At 45.8% G+C, this 17,511-nt stretch overlaps 1 protein-coding gene across 2 annotated transcripts in view; it reads left to right on the forward strand.

The window, feature by feature from the left end:
* LOC119450762 (venom metalloproteinase antarease-like TtrivMP_A) overlaps positions 1-17,511 on the forward strand; it is a 689,114-nt gene that overhangs the window by 605,725 nt on the left and 65,878 nt on the right. For both annotated transcript variants that reach the window (XM_037714269.2, XM_049666199.1), the window contains exons 9-11: positions 1,070-1,215; positions 2,970-3,019; positions 7,379-7,487. In XM_037714269.2, the coding sequence (XP_037570197.2) occupies positions 1,070-1,215; positions 2,970-3,019; positions 7,379-7,487 (305 nt within the window). The remainder of the gene's footprint in view (positions 1-1,069; positions 1,216-2,969; positions 3,020-7,378; positions 7,488-17,511) is intronic.

A 17,511-nucleotide genomic window follows, 5' to 3' on the forward strand; every position in this document is an offset into this window, starting at 1 on the left:
GGCTGCCATCCAAACGGCTAAGAGAATAAGAATAAAGCAGATAATGTTTAAAAAAATGGAAATGTAAGGTGAAAATCGGGCAAAACACCCATTGGTGCGAAGGCCATAATTCCAGCAAAACATATTTTGATATAGGTGCATTATTTTACTAAAATACCTTTCTTATGAGTGTTAGGAGAGGAATTATAAGAACAATAAAACAGATTTATTGGTGCACATTTCCTTCGTGTGCAGCGCGTCGGACCTGAGCACCCGGATTCACCTGCTTTATCCAGGTTTCATCGCTATCTGGGCTGGCCGGCTCCAATAAATGGTTGTTTCAGTAGCTCTACTTTTGGCTACCTCCACAAGTTCGTAGTGATCAATCCTTCCATGTAAATATGTTTAGACATGCAAATCGATAGACGTAATGTACGTCCCTTCTCCTCGCCGACGATGCTGACCGATGTTGGGGTGTCTACCGCGCGCTGGATAGTTACGCTGTGGTCAGCAGGCTTGCCTTTTTTTTTGCGAATGAAACGCTCTCTCTCTCTCTAACGTATTATGAACTTCGCGACATCGAGAAGTAAACATATACTACCACGTCAACGCGTGCACGAGTTAAGTCGCATTTATCCGTTAGAGAAAAGAGTTTCCTCTTGCTCCTCTACCAACTTCAGGAAAGCTGTTACGAAGGCAGTCGCACGTCTCTCAAATCTGCATTATCACAAAGCGTCCGAGTGTGCTTTCAGCAATCGATGCTAGCGATACATCATAAGCAACTAAAATTAGCTAACTCTCTAATTGAAATAATGGAGCCGGATGTATTGAAACAAAAGATCGGATAAAGCTGGGCACATTCCAATTTTATAGTAATCGCATATAAAATAACCACTTCCGGAAAACTAATTACCCGGCAACGAAATATAAAAAGCCTACTCCATCGGCAAGTGACGAACAGAACATCAGCTTTATGATTTAGCAGCCATCGTGTGCCGCATATACTACGATGGTTCATCTTCTTCAGGAAGCGAGAACGTATTCGAGCCAAAAATAAGCGCTGTCCCCTTGAATGCTTTCTTTTTTTCAGGTGCAAGAGGAGCCCTATATGGTTCGTGTAAAAGGTTATGAGGCTACAAGCAATATTCTTAATGAAGAAACCAGATACAAGTTGAAAGACTACGTCAATAAGCAACCATATTTTCAAAAAGCCGACATTGTTTTCCTACTTACAGGGTAAGTAGCATAAATATGCTTACCACGCTTAGCAAAACATACTTATGATAACCCAATTTTTTGTAGCCTTTAGGTGTGCAGTTAAATGCATAGATGTATCATATGTGCCACACCTGCACTTTTAACGAAAACGGAAACTGCCAAAACTCAAATCAAGATGTGGGCTGAACTTTGTTGGCTTGAGCTTTATTGGATGGACAGCCTGTACGCCAAATTGGAAGGGTTTCTCGGTGTACGTAGGGAGAGGGGGGGGAGAGGGGAGGGAGGCTGGAGGCGAGATTGCGTGTTTCGCGTAAGCCGAGGTTAGGCGCCGTACGTTACGTGGCTGATGACGAATGTGATCGTGTGGCGGAGCGTGTCGTGTTTCTTGAGGCCGTGTCCTCGGTTGGCCACTGTCTTCACGAAGTGCATGGCTTGCGAGATAGCCTCTTGACGTTTTTAGAAGCCTAACAGGTCGGTTACGTGTCTCTGTAGGATGAGTTCAAGGGTGTGGAGAGTGGGCAGGATCTTGATGATCGCTCCGTTCATCGTGGCTTCGGGATCGGTCGTTGCTTGAGATGGTCTTGCTCGCGTTCTTTGGCGCAAGACGAGAAATTCCGATTTATTCGGAGAGCAGGATATAGCCTTTTCGTAGAGGTAGGGTTCAGCCCTATCAATGACCTCTTGAACGCGTCCTGGTGTTTTGCGGCAAAGCCTGTCAAGGTGCTTATAATCAGGCCACTGGCAAGGCCCTCAATAAACGAAAGTTGAGGATCCCAAAAGGAATTATTTAAACTCTACATTTACCTGTCTCAAATAATTACTAAAGATGATTTGCCAATGAGCCATGGAGGTTTTAAGACACAATGCTTTTACAGCCAACAGTAATACCCGTGTCACACGGGCGTTTGGAAGGCCTTCCAGCCGATAGTCCGTTGACTGAAAGGTCAAGTTCGAGCTGCTACGCGGGCGGTTTCGAAGACCGCCGAGTCAATAGTCTATTGAGTCAGCGGAGCACCCTACTGCTCTATCGAAGACCCAGCGGCCTTTGAGCAACAGCAGCCGCACCGAGTGGCGCAAATGTTGCCACAGTTTCGCTACTGACAAATTCAAAGCTAATATAACTTATATATATTACAATGTATGAACGATTTATAAAAATGTTTAAACAAAAATAAAAGATATTTGTGCGTTTAAGCGGATTCAGCATTATGTAACTTTTGGTGACCTGAAAACGAAAACAATGATCCGCAGTGCCTCACAACATTAACGAAAAATGCCTGAACCACTCAACGGCCTTTCAAAGTATCGTGTAGCAGCGCCACAACTCCTTTGAGTCGATAGAGTTGTGGCGTTACGAAGGCCGTCGACTGGAAGGCCTTCCATGTGTGTCCGTGTGATATGGGTATAACACGTGGCGGCCCTATTGCAACCTAGGCATGCCTGGATCGCGACCTATTCGCCCTGAGATCTTTGAGTGGCGCCCTCGCGTGTGACGTCAATAGGGGACTCCGCTGCCGGGCCGCGCGCGATCTCGCTAGGTGAAGGCAGCTTGAAGCTGTCGGCTGTCTTACTCTGCTCGAGTTTTGGAAAACCGAGTCTAAAGGTTTTTCGACCAGTATGTGCGGAATGTTCCAGGAACCCATTCTCTGCAAAATCGAGACAAGTAGTTGTTACCACGCTCAGTGTGGATTGCTTCTGGCGTCGTCTGCTAGTCATCAGTGTGTACACGTGTGTGTGGTTAAATCATGTTCTTTTTTTGTCAATCCTCTCAGGATGAATTTATCCAAGTGGGAAGGCAGCACCTTACAGCATTGGATCGGAGGTATGTACTACTTCTACGCACCAGGAAAACCATTACTCGACCAACACTGTTCTCTTAGTGAGAAGAGCTTATTCAACAACATAGAATCAAATGTACTGCCACGCCATATATGAAAGTTTAAAAAATTCTATTAATCGCTTCACAGCTTAGTCTTTTTTTCTTTTTCTTTTTTTTTTTTGGGGGGGGGGGGTTCTTTCGGTGAAACAGGCTACCGATTACGCAATTCTTATATGACGTGAGGTGCATGAGATACGTTTTTGAACAACAAAAAAATTCCAGTAAGCCTTGCGAGATCAAACAATAATGTGTTGTTGCTATTAGAGACTTGATTTTACAGTTGATGGCTTCGTGAAAAACATTCCTTGAATTATAGTCTTCCTCCACTGACGGATATGCGAATTACTGCAGAATACCGGGATTATAACAGCGGTCGAACCATGGCACTCCGCGTAGTATCAACGACAGTGTATACGTTTTTCCTTGAACACTCTTATGAATGATGTTCACTTCGAAGCAGTTAGCAATACTATGGTGGTACTGTGTCACTTTGATCTAGCGTGATAACTTAAATAATGGCGGTGATAGTAAAACACACGAATGTCGTCTTTGTTCGTAAAAAGAAAAACGCACCTCGCAGACCCTCTTTCGACCAGGCACCATTAATAAAGTGATGAAATCCTCATGATGCGTGAGCTTTCTCTAACCAATAACGTGGCGATCGCTCGCGAATACATAAGATTGTCTATATACCGTACGGTAATAAATCTCCCAGCGACCATGATCAATACAGCTAGCTCGGATCACCTTCGTTTCTATAACAAGATACTTAACAACACCACTCTAAACCTTTTTCAAATGTTATCAGCCCTGTTTTCACAATCACTATCATCTGGCATAATTCCTCATGACAGGCGAATAGCAAAAGTAATACCATTTTTTAATCGGGTGATCGCTCTGTTCCACTTAACTATCGTCCTATCTCATTATCTAGCAACATATGTAAACTTCTCGAGCATGTGAATAATACACAAGTCATCAACTACCTAGAATATCATGTTATCATTTTCAAGTACCAGTGCGGTTTTCGCAGGGGTTATTCATGCGAGACTCAACTCGCCGGATTTACTAACGATATATTTTACGCATATAAAGAAAGATTTCAAGTGGACGCAGTGTTTCTTGATTTCTCTAAAGCTTTTGATCGCGTTCCTCATCACAGGCTTCTAATCAAATTAACAAACTTAAATATTCACCGAAACGTTCTTGCATGGATTAAAGAGTTTCTCTACAACAGGCAACAATTCACCTGTGTTAATGGTTGTAACTCTACTTTTGTTCCCTTAACATCTGGAGTCCCCCACGGCCGCTTACTTGGTCCTCTACTTTTCCTTACTTTTAATAATGATCTACCCAAATGTGCCTCACCTCGAATTCGATTATCCGCAGATGCTTGTGTTATATATCGTAGTAGTAATAATGACCCCGACCGCCTTTCCCTACAAACTGATCTTGATGCGGTGACTGCTTGGCGCTCCTCGTGGCTAATGTCTCTAAATACGTCTAAAACAAAGCTAACATCATTTATCAACCATTCCACTCGACTTCCCACCGGGTATACTTTCTCAATAATGCTAGCGTAGAACTTCCGCCAACTTTAAAATACCTCGGCCTTCATCTTCAGTCTGATTTCACTGGGTATTACCATTATAACACCGTCTTAGCGTCAGCTAACCGAGCATTTGGTTACCTCAAGTACGCACCTTCACACTTAAAAAAAACTTGCTTATATCACGCTGATCCGCCCAAAAATTGAATATGGTTCCGCCATATGGGATCCAGATAAAGCATACATTACCAACAACATTGAGGCTCTGCAAAACCGTGCTTGTTCGCTTCATCTTTTCAGATAATTCGCGCTTCACCAAAGTCATGTCGTTAAAACAACATGCCGAGTTGGAACCACTATCACGTCGGCGCCAGTTTGCTCGCCTAACCTTATTTCATAAACTGTATCACCATTCCATGCTTCACGATGACTTCTTTTCGCCACTCCCTGCAGTCTTCCCGCGCCGTGACCACGCTAACAAAGTACAACGTATAACGTGCCGCTCAACGCTTTACGCAAGATAATTTATTCCTCACACAATAAGTTAATGGAATAACCTACCATCAGGCATTGGTTGAGGATGTTTGTAGTGGACGGACGTGTTTTTCCAAAGCTCCTTGGCGGTGGCGAAAACCTGTGCAAGTTTTGAGCTTGCCTCTGTTATTAAATTGCTCGCTTTTTTTTCATCTTTTTAGCCTTTTTTTTGCTACTGCAGTTAACTTAGCATCTTTCCAAACCTTGTTGCTAGAAAACGGTTAGTGGTAGAAGATTAATTATTACGTTTTGTTGTATGTAACATTAACATGTTGTGTATAAAGTTTCTCGTGATTTCAACGATTGCATATACCCCCTGTTCATATCTATTTTTTTCATGTTCCATGTGTGTGTTTATTTCATGCAGCTTTATTTCTTGTTTATATTTAATGTTTAAGCTATACTTCATGTTTGCACTATAGTCAATCTATTAAAAGTCGTATTTCGAGTGCTGTATTTTGCATGCACGAGTTGGTGCCCCCTCCTATGTAATACCCTCGCATCAGGGCCCTGAGAGGTATTGTAAATAAATAAATAAATACATAAATAAATGAATATTTCACGTTAGCGGGTAGAGCGTTCCCTGTGACCGTTATTTAATGAAATAGTTTTTCTTTCATCCGGCTATATGCCGGACGTCCACATATTTATTAGGTTATGTGTGTATACAGTCTCACACGAGAAGAGAATCAAAACGCGTAAGTAACCCTGCTTTCTGAGCAACCGAAGACAGTGAGTGGAAGCAGTGATGCGACAATGTTTACACGTACGATACTGAATGTTTCGTACAAGTTCATATATCAAGATTATTGTGAATTAGCTCTACAGATTCAGCACCAACAATTTGGGTGCATACGTATGTGAAGCTTGTGCAGCTACTTCTTTCAACGTAACGTTATTTTAGGGGCAGATGCCAAACCCATGTCGGGGGAACTTGAATTTATATTGCCGAGTTTAGCGCCTCAAAACTGCCGAGTCATTTGAAGACTCAGGAAAAATTTTGGCCACCACATGGCACGCACCCCCAAGGTACGGTGAGGTACCGTACACGACGGACTTTCCATTCCACGGCGACCGGAATACTGCCGCGGAAGCCGAGCAATGAATCCGCTGCCTGGAGTTCTGCTCTGCAGTGCAACGCCACAGCACCATAGGGTTGTTTGAGGATGTTTGTAGCGGACGGACGTGTTTTTCCAAAGCTCCTTGGCGGTGGCGAAAACCTGTGCATGTTTTGAGCTTGCCTCTGTTATTAGAGTGCTCGCCTTTTTTCATCTTTTTTAGCCTTTAAAGAGTAGGTTAGAAGCGGCAAAGCTATCAGCTATTAGTATTTTTTTTTCGTTTTTTGTTCGTGTGTGCTTGTATGTTTGGTTTTGTAGGATACTCAGAGCGTCCTTTCGTGCCACGTGTCTCAACTCGTGCGACCGTGTGGGACCGTAAATCCTTTTAGCCTTTAAATAGTACGTTAGAAGCTGCAGGTTATTAGTAACTAGTGTTTTTAGTGTGTTTGTATTTGTATCGGGAATATTGCTTTTGTAGCACAGTCACAGCGCGGCCATTTGTTTGAACACGTGCGAACATGTGTCTTGAGTCTGTTCGACATTTATTGCTTTTTAAATTGTGCATAACTTATTTGTGGTAATTTAAGGATTTAGGATCTGTGCTTATCTGGCTTTGCTTGTAGGTACGTGCTTGGAAAGGTTTCGGTGTTAGCAGTAGAGCAAGTTAGCAAGGAATGGCTGTTCATGAGTGAGCCAGATAGCATGTACGCTCGCATAAGGTTCGTCGTTACTTTTTAATTTTTGGCTATGTTTAGTTGGGACAGCTGGTAGAAGATAAAGAGCCTTGCAAAGAGGTGGAGTAATAAAAATTATACGGCGTGAGCGGTAAAGCTAAAAACAACATTGAAGTTCTGCGAATCAAACGTGGGCAGACAGTAGTATGCCTGCCTATAAGAGCAATTACCATGTGTACTTTATTTTATACACAGAAAATACAATCTCTCTCTTAGAGCACAATGTTGGTAGAATGTTTCAGGCTATTATTTTCCATATAAGATATTTATTCAGTTTTCAACAGCAACATGCAATTCCTTGTATTTAAAATAATATCTTGCTTTTGACACTGAAAACCATTTAATCAATCCCGCCTGTACGGCCATCATAATGAATCACCAGGCGGGTCTTTGTTCGCGTGAATCTTATATCGATATTTCCACACAGGATCAGCTTTCCTTGGAGGAGTTTGCACAGAGTGGAAGGTGGGGCTGTCTGAAGAAAGAGTGGGCAGTTTTTATGGTGTATACGTCTTCGCTCATGAGCTTGCACACAGGTGAGCGAGAGTCATAGCTGTTATACTTCCATTACATGTAAATCCTTGCTGATTGCTTCTTTACGTTTGCATGATAAAATAGGCAGGTGAAAGCTACAGCACAATTACGTAGCAAAATCTCTGCGTTCAATGCTTTATTGTGATAGCAGTTATATATGGATAATCCAGGCGAATTTCTGCCTTCGGTGTTGCCGTCGCCGTGAGGTTCCGTATAAAGTCAAAGGGCGATAATATCGTCGCCGCGCGCCGTATGCCGTATGCGCAAGTGAACGCGTGCGAGGGTGAGCCGGGGATCGCGGCTCAGTCTCGTGCACGCAAGGAAAGGAAGCGGGGAGGAAACACGCCGTCTTTAGTTGGGCCCAAGGTCCCCGGGAGAGGGTAGTAAGAGGTGGGGGGCGTTCAGCTCCCGGCGACCCGGGCGGCTGCTGTATCTTGAAAGCCATTTGCGACGGGGCAGAGTCGGCCCTGCCCTGTTTTTAGGGCTTAGTTCGCGTTGATGCGAGCGGCTGCACGAAGGTCAATTCGCTCGTTGCTGCTGCCGCGTTTCCTGATACCAATGTTTTGACAGCGAGTTTCCAGGGTCATCGAGTAATATGTGTTCATGTTTGCTTGTGCGCGCGTGACACCATGCTTGTCAGTTTAGTTAGTATGCCTATGTTTAGAAGTTTACAAAGCCGCTAAAACTTCTATTCTTACTTTGTGTAGCTGTCCTCTAATTTGATATCGCAATCGATGCTTCGCCTTTCGGGCGAAACTTAGACTTTTTTCACATAAATATTGCTGCAACACCCTGCGTAGGCTTTTTTGGAAAAGTAGTGATTGTTTTCGACGATAGTGGCCAGGGAATACAATTTATAGCAAGAACAAAACATGAGGTTTAACGTTGCCACATGAAGGAGTATAGTAAAAATACAGGTATAAAGAACGTAAAACGGTTTGTATAGTCGTCTGCGTGTTCTATATACTTAAGCAGACCAACGAAATGTATCACAGATATTATAAAAGTATCACTAAAGAAAAACTATTCTGGGCTGGTGCGCCGGCTGTTGTCGCGAGGTAATCATTTGTGACTAGCGTATTGCGAGTTGCATCTTTAACAAGTGACAGTATTGCTATGGCGCGTGTCTCATGGCTGACACGCAACGTCTTGTCCGATGACACTTCTCAGGAGATTCCTATCTGGCAGCCATGCTATTCTTCTTATGTTGAACCCTAGTATGCGTTGTCCCGCTCCGTCACACTCGTTGCGCTTTCTTAAAAGGCTATGCTTATAGTGCATACGTTATGCAACGCTGTTGTGCGTAGGAAGAAAAGGCTTGAGCATGTCAGCATAAGCAGGGAAGCTGCGACGTCAGTTCACATCTAAAGCGTAGGGCATTACTATATTTACCCAGCAATCTTTACGACAAGACATGTTGTAAGGAGGAGCAAACTGAGTAGTGACCTCGTCTTCGAGTGCAAATTCGTAGGAGAGCAACATCTCCATCAGAGTACACTACCGCAGTTGTTTGTTTGTTGGTTTCATTTGATTTATTTACTTTCAATGCCTTTCGGCGCTAGCGAGGAGTTGGGGCAAACAAAAGTGGAGAAGCTATGTTCTGTCGAACCAAACATAATGCCTGTTCGGATTGGGTTCTGCTTCAGCGCGTTCTAATAACCTTCCAATTCCGTTCCGATTCCAGTAAACAAAAATCTTTATTTGGTCGCCAACCAAATTTTAACTTAAGCGCTTCGCGAACCGGTTATTCATATTACACCGTGTACTTTCCTACGGCGAAGTGCTGCCGAGTAATATTTACCTATATACTGTATACCTGTGGGGCCACAGTAAGTATGAGGTGGTGCGTGGAATCTGGAAAGAAGTAATGGTGCCAGCGCTAACATTCGCAAATGCCATCTTATGCTTAAAATTCGATATCTTATCGGGTTTGGAAGCTAATCAAAGACCAGTAGCCCGGTTGGCTTTGGGAGCCCACGGTAATACCACAAATGGGGCAGTGCAGGGTGACATGGGTTGAGCCTCTTTTGAATTCAGAGAAGCACAGATCCAAATTAGTTTTGTAGAAAGGCTCAGTAACATGAATGAAAATAAATGGGCGGCTAAAGTGCACACGTATCTCTACATGAAAAGCGTGGACACTGAATGGAGGAAGAGGTCAGGAAAGTTGGCAACCAGGTACAGGCTAATCGAAACTGCAAATAGACAACCAGGAGTCCTCAGACAGAAAGTGAGAGAAATAGGCACCGTTATTTGGATGCAAAAATGAAAACAATAAGGACAACGGAGATTTACAAGAATGCGAATAAAGAAATTAGAAGCTAGGGAACATCTGTACAATAACACAAAGGGCAGTGCCTTGCTATTTGAGGCTCGAGCCGGTTGCCTAAGGACCAAAATATACCAGAACAAATACTCAGAACTAGATGAGGCATGTGTATGCTGCAGTAAAGGTCCAGAGACCATTCAGCACATCCTAATGGAATGCGACCGGATCCACCCAGCGAGAACCGTAGATAACGTGCAACTCCCAGAAGCACTTGGGTTTAAAGTGGAAGGAAACATCAACAGATCAGCCGTAGAGATAAGCAGGAGACGATTAGAGTACTGGTGGAAAAAAAAGCAGTGAAAAGATGGATAGGACCTGATCTCTTAAAATCATAGATAGCGATATGTTAGGTTCGACGACCTTTACTTGGATATTTTATTTGTATTTGTTTTATTTATTTTATTTGTAATTGTAACTGGGGGGACATCACAGAAACGTTTGCGTATGTGTGTAGACCCGGGCAGTGCCGCGCGCTATCGGGTAGCAAGATAGGCCGTTTAGAGCGGGGTGGCGGGGGTTGCTGAGCCGATAGTCATAGACCACATGTGCAGGATGTTTCCAACCGTCAACCACTGCAAATAGGTGCCGACAAACGCGTCACTTGCCGATCGTCGTGTTGTCGCCCCCCCCCCCAGCGGTGTCAGGGGAGCTGGACAAAGGCTAAAAGGGCACGCGCCAGCAGCGCTCCTTGTGAGGCTAATGGACAGTTGGGAGTCGCGTTTCTGAGGCGGTCTTCGTCGCATAGAGCAGGCCGTCGCCTGTGTTCAAGCAATTACACGGCGCATCCTCTAGTTTGAAGCTTGCTCGCTTGCATGGGCCGGGTAACAAGCGGATTCAAAATGGAAGAGGAATTCTTTTCCTGGCTTTTGCTTGTGTATTTTGGTGTTGCTGTTTTTGTGCTACTGGTTTGTTTATTTTGGTTTGTTCGTGTTTATTTTGAAGTGAAGCTACAATGTAAGGATTGGCCAGACGAAAACGGGAAAGAGCGAATTGAACCAATAGGAGTGACTGAAAGAAAACGGTTGGGCTGATTTGAGCTAACCATTGGGTCGTGACAGTAGTATGCTTGTAAAACTGTTTGTGATTGTGAGAGGCTGCGTGCTACGCTGCCGAGGGGCGTAGGAGTGAAATTTTTGTGTGAACCAAATTTTTTAGTGAACCGAATTTGGCATCGCTTTACAAAATTAAAGCGATGCCAAATACCAAAAATCTGAGGGACAGACAGAGGGGACCCTCGGGAGATCTGACCAAAGACATCCGCCGAAATGCTTCGCGTGCGGAGAACTTGGCCATGTGCAATGGAACTGCTCAACAACTAAGCCGAAGGGGTTGGCCAATAGCGAAAGGAAAGGGGAGTCTTCTAAATTCACGGCTAGGGCTGTGTGCGAGCAGACGCTCACCGTCGAGCAGAGAGAGTCCGATGTAGGGAAATCGTCGAACCTGGTATGGATAGACCTGATGTGTGGGAACCGGGTTTTTCGCGTTTGTCTTGATTCTGGAGCAGACATAACTGTCCTTCGGAAGAGTTTTGTTGTCAATGCAGCCGACATGGCAAGCAGTGGAACGGTTCGCCTGCGAGGAGCATTTGGACACTCAGTCCCAGCGGAAATAGTGTATGTACCATTGGCGTTAGCGGCAAGAGGTTGGGGCTCTAACCCGTGCCTGTCTATACTATAAACTCAGACCGATGAGTTGGCTGAAGACGTGAACGCCTTGCTAACCCCAGACGCGTACGATTCCTTGAAGCAGGCGAGCAACCAGGCGGCCGATCTTGCAGTGAGAATAGTAGAGGCGGAGGCCGAAATAACACGGCATCAAAGGGAAGAAAACACTGCGTCTGTAGTGGAATTGGAAGTAAGTGAAAGTGGCGAGGAGACGACTACATGCGTCGAACCAGCAACCGCTGCCGATTCGAATTTTGTGGAAGAGCAAAGGAGTGATAGGTCGCTAGCGGAAGCATGGGAGCATGCGCGGGCCGGCACACACAGCGTGTTCGTAGACGAAGGGCTGCTTTATCATAAAGACGACCTGCATGGTAGGCTATGTAGGCAACTTCTGCTCCCTGAGACGTGGCGCAAAGAGGTTTTAACTTTAGCGCATGATATGCCTAGTGGAGGGCACTTCTCGCAAAAGAAAACTAAGCAGCGGATCCAGAGCGCATTTTTCTAGCCAACCATCGCAGCTGATGTCAAGCGACACTGTCAGAATTGTCACACATGCCAAACGTTCGGTAATAAAAGAGCCACTGACAGAGTGCCGATTACACCGCTGACCAGGCCGCGCGAGCTGTTCCAAGTGGTATACATGGATAGCATAGGGCCAATAGAGACACCATCTGAGAGAGGCTATAGGTGTGCGCTATGCATTATAGATCTATGTACTAGGTGGCCCGAAATAATCCTACTCCGCTCTCTGACAGCACGCGCCCCCTGCGAGGCTCTGCTGGACCTGTTTTCGAGATTCGGGACTCCGCAAGTGATATGCAGTGATCAGGGCACAAATTTTACGTCGTCGTTGACCCGGGAGATGATGGAACGCGTGATGATAAAGATCCCGTTTTCTACACCAGATCACCCTTAACGTAATGGAATAGTAGAAAGATGGAACGGGACGTTCAAGGTCATGTTGAGTCATGTGATCGGAGAACACGCAAGAGAGTGGAATTGTTTCATCCCATGCATTCTCTGGGCGTAGAGAGAGGTACCCCACGAAGTAACAGGCGCGTCCCCATTTGAAATGATGTATCGCCGTGAACCCCATGACCGCTCAGCATATTACGCAGATCGTGGACGGGCAAATGGACTCCTCCAATCGAGTTGAATCAATCAGCACCCAAGTACCTAATGGAACTGCGACAGAACATGGCCGAAGCTGCCGAAAGGATAGACGAACGCGCAAGGAGGGTGCTGCAGGCGTACGCTACAATGTATAACTTGAGGAGCAGAGCGAAAGAATTCTCCAGGGGGGACGAAGTACTGGTCTTGGATCTTCATAAGCATAGCAAAATGCAACCAAAGTGGATGGTACCAGCCAAGCTGAAGGAACAGAATCGGCCGGACAGTTATATGGTTGAGTTTGATGACGGGACAGAACGCTCGGTGCATGCCAATCGACTACGCAGGCACTACGCCCATGTGAGTAACGTAGGCGTAATATCTCAATCTGACCAGGAGTTCGGTCACATAGAAAACGCTCCGCGGTTCGTTGTTGAGAATCGCCATATTCAAGATGTCCTAACTGAAAACACAAACCTCGCTCCAACTGAGAGCAATGATTTAAGGAAAGTGTTAGAACGCTACCCACGGGTATTCTCCGAGAGGCCGGGACGATGTAAGGTGGGCGAACACAAGATAACCTTAGTGCGGGACGCTAAACCTGCGAGGGCTTACCCATACCGCGTACCAATTGCCTTGCGGCAGGAAGTGGAGCGGCAGATCGCAGAGCTTCTGGAATGGGGGCTTATCTATCCAGTAGAGAGCCGTTTTGCGCATCCGGTGGTCTGCGTGGCCAAGAAGGATGGAAGTGTGAGACTGTGCATTGACTATCGCCAACTCAGTGCAGTCTCCGAGGCAGACAGTTTTCTTATGGGGAATGTCAGGGAACTTATCTATGAAGTGGCAAAGGCGAGGTACATCACGGTGCTAGATATGACGAGAGGCTACTGGCAGATAGCCGTAGAGCCAAGTTCACAGAAGTTCACCGCGTTCGCGACGCCGAAGGGGTTGTTCGCCTGGCGGGCCATGCCGTATGGACAACGAAATTTAGCTGCTACATTCCAAAGAATAATGAACGAAGTGTTAGTAGGTCACAGCGATTATGCATGTGCATACATCGACGATGTGGCAGTGTACTCGGAGACATGGGAAACATATTGTGAACATTTGGATAGGGTGCTCGCCACAGTTGCGGCGGTGGGGCTGACGGTTAACCCTGCAAAATGTAAGCTTGCTCAGCCCAGCGTAAAATATTTGGGTCACGTCGTGGGATCCGGCAGACATTCGCCGGACCCTGAACGCGCTAGAGCAATATCACAGCTAAAGTTCCCCAAGACAAAGAAATACTTGCGTAGTGCACTCGGGATGTTCCACTACTATGGCGACTATATTCCGGCTTACTCCGAAATGGTACGCCCATTAACAGACCTCACGAACAGGAGGGTGCCTAACACTACACCGTGGAGTGAGGATGCGGAAGGTTCATCTGGCACAGTTAAGGAAGCCTTAAGCAAAGTGCCTCAGTTGGCTGTCCCAGACGTAAGGAGAGAGTTCCTGCTAACTACTGAAGCCTCGAAAAAGGCAGTGGGAGCGTGCCTCGCACAGATAAAAGACGGTCGCGAAATGCCGATCGCATTCCTAAGCAATAAACTCACCACGCAGCAGGCGAGGTGGTCTGTAATAGAAAGGGAGGCGTTCGCGACCGTGTGGGCACTTGGGCGTCTGGACTCATGGATTTTTGGCGCTAGAACTAGGGTGATAACCGACTATAATCCCTTGACTAACCTTACGCGATCTACGTCGTGTAGTCCCCGACTCACGCGCTAGAACTTGGCCTTGCAAAACGACGAGTTGGATTCCTCCCACAATAAAGGGACGCTTAACAAATGTGCAGATGCCCTGTCGAGGTTGGAGCGCCAGTAGGCAGACCATCAAATGATAGCAGAGTGTCGGTGGTGTACATTCTCAACTTCAGTGGCGACATGGTGGGTCTATGGACAGGCGAGATGGTACCCAGACTGTGTACGTGTCGTGTAGGAGCATGTACTCATGCTCAACTGTTCTCGTGAATTGTGTTTGTTTCCCGTATTTGTGTGTACTACTTTGTTTTGCTACTGAGGTCAGGAGTATTTTCTTGTTTTTTGTTTCGCTCCCTCTTGCCTGTTGTGAGCTCGGGGATGCAAATAATACACCTGTAATTGTCTTGATGATGTTCAACAGTCTGCATGATTTCGGATTACCTATGCGATCGCTGAACGTTCTGTGTCAATGCCGTGTGTACATCAGGTGTCCCCACAGCATTCTGGGTGGGGAGGTGTTCGGTTCGACATCGTTTACTTGGATATTTTATTTGTATGCATGAAAACTAACTAGGAGGACATTACAGAAACGTTTATATGTTAGTGTAGGCCCGGGGAGTGCCGCGCGCTATCGGCTAGCAAGATAGGCCGTTTAGAGAGGGGTGGCGGGCGTCGCTGAGCCGATGGTCATAGACCACATGTGCAGGATTTTTCAAACCGTCAACCACGGCAAACAGGTGCCGACAAACGCGTCACTTGCCGATTGTCACTGTTGTCGTCCCCCCCCCCCCCGCCCCCTTCCACGGTGTCGGGGGAGCTGGACAAAGGCTAAAAGGGCACGCGCCGGCAGCGCTCCTTGTGAGGCTAATGGCCAGATGGGAGTGGCGTTGCTCAGGCGGTCTTCGTCGCATAGAGCAGGCCGCCGCCTGTGTTCAAGCAATTACACGGCGCATCCTCTAGTTTGCAGCTTGCTCGAGTGCATGGCCCGGGTAACAAGCGGATTCAAAATGGAAGAGAAATTCTTTCCCTTGCTTTTGTTTGTGTGTTTTGGTGTTGCTGTTTTTGTGTTACTGGTTTGTTTATTTTGGTTTGTTCGTGTTTGCTTTGAAGTGAAGCTACAATGTAAGGATTGGCCACAGGAAAACGGGAAAGAGCGAAATGAACCAATCGGAGTGACTGAAATAAAACTGTTGGGCTGATTTGAGCTAACCATTGGGTCGTGACAGTTGTAATCCTTGTAAAACTGTTTGTGATTGGGAGAGGCTGCGCCCTACGCTGCCGAGGGGCGGAGGAGTGAAATTTTTGTGTGAACCAAATTGCGTAAAACGGGGACTCCGGTCCTGTTTTGGGGGGAGAGCTATGAGAGAGCTGAAGTCGATGACTCCGCAAGCGTTGGCGAAATGTACATATTTATATCAACGTGTACATACGGAGGAGTTGTTGCGAGCCTTGTATGCAACGTGTAGCCTGACAACGAAATGCAGATGGAGGGCTAGGATCCCGGATCAACAAGGGTGCCATCAGGAGCGACATACCAGCAACGGCCTGAACTCTTACACCCCCACCACCACCGAAGAATTTCACTCGATACAAAGTAAATTTTGAAAAAGAAAAAGAATAATGAGAGGTGTAAAAAAATGCTAGATAAAGGACATGTCTAGTATAACTGATTAAATCAAGCAGGCTAGGTGACTATTTGTCGCCGCTCCGTTTCAAAGGGGATGCCAATAAATAATCATAATCATCATCAACCTGTCCACATGGCGCAGTGTGCAGGCTTTGTCAGAAGGTCGAATAGGGCTCCCGGTCATATGGGAGAAAGGAATCAGTGTCTTTACATGAATATCAATGAAGTTTAATGTACAGCTGAAGCAGCCATACACATTAAGTAGGTCATCTTCGGCAATGTCGTCGCTAAGAGTGTGCAACAGGCGATGGGGTGCCTCGACACCTACTCCCTCTTATTTTCGTTTCCGTTGTTTTTTCATCCATACTAAGCATGAGGAAAACAGTATAGAGGTACTCACTTTTTATAGAAAAACATTTTGAATTCAATTGATTTCGAGTGTTCGAAAACGACGACTGTCCAATGTCGAATAGAATATGGAATATTTACAATTTCTAAAAAAGTAATATTAAAACTTTGAGAAGGCAGTTCAGAACAAAAGGCCATTTGTTTGTACATTTGTTTGTACATTTCTTTATACATATACAGCGTGATACACTATGACCATATCTGGCACACGACGATATTGATAATAAAAAAAGGCACAGGACGTCCCAAATGTATGCAGTAGAGTGTATAGTGCTCATTCGAAGAGCAAAGGGCAATACCATAGTACCGCGCATCGTTTTGAAGACATCTGAACATAATAAGATTGGTCATATTATTAATTTGCGTATCTAAATCGAAAACTGGAATTCATTGGTTTCCTAAAGCGAGACATGCTTAATCAACGGCTCGTATCTATTCTGCATAAGGAATCTACTTCGTGTTTTTCTTTGGGCACTTGATCATCTGTACACCTGCTGAGTTAGTAATGGTGGCACTGGTTAAACAAGAATCTTTGAAATGAGCGCCCTTTCACATCGGTCTGTCTCGCCCATAGATTGAAAAAAACTGTTGTTATCCCTTGTAGTATTCGAACGAAACAAATTTTGACAAGTTCCATTAGTGAATTTTAGAATCGAGATTTTTCGATTGGTCTTAAAAGCTTCAATATTCCCACACACCTAGTTGAAATTTCATGTAGCGCTCCTTTACGTTGAAGGGCACTGATTTGTAAACGCAAGTTCTCACGATCACGGCAGAATTATCGTAAGCTTTAGGGGCAAAGCACCTTAGGACCGAGTCTTGTCCCCCCTCGTCGTCGTCATCGTCGTCCGTAGCTCTGGTTTTCATGGAGTCCGCTAGGGGCGCTGCGGTGCACATGGGCGTTCGTTCCCGACGCGCGCTTTTTTCCCTCTTCAGCCATGGATGATAACAGTCGGTGCACAAGGGTGTTCTTTCCCGACGCGCGCTCTCTTTCTCTCTTCAGCCATGGATGATAACAGTCGCTTCTGATAACGGCGCGCCCTCTATGGATGAAAAGGCGCGAGTGGCGGCTCAACTGCAAGCGGAGTCGAGGGCTCGCAAAGCTGCTGCAGCACGGCGACGCAGGCATGCGGACCCGGAGCTGAGGGC

This window comes from Dermacentor silvarum, chromosome 4 (assembly GCF_013339745.2).
Source record: "Dermacentor silvarum isolate Dsil-2018 chromosome 4, BIME_Dsil_1.4, whole genome shotgun sequence".
Classification (NCBI taxonomy): Eukaryota; Metazoa; Arthropoda; class Arachnida; order Ixodida; family Ixodidae; genus Dermacentor; species Dermacentor silvarum.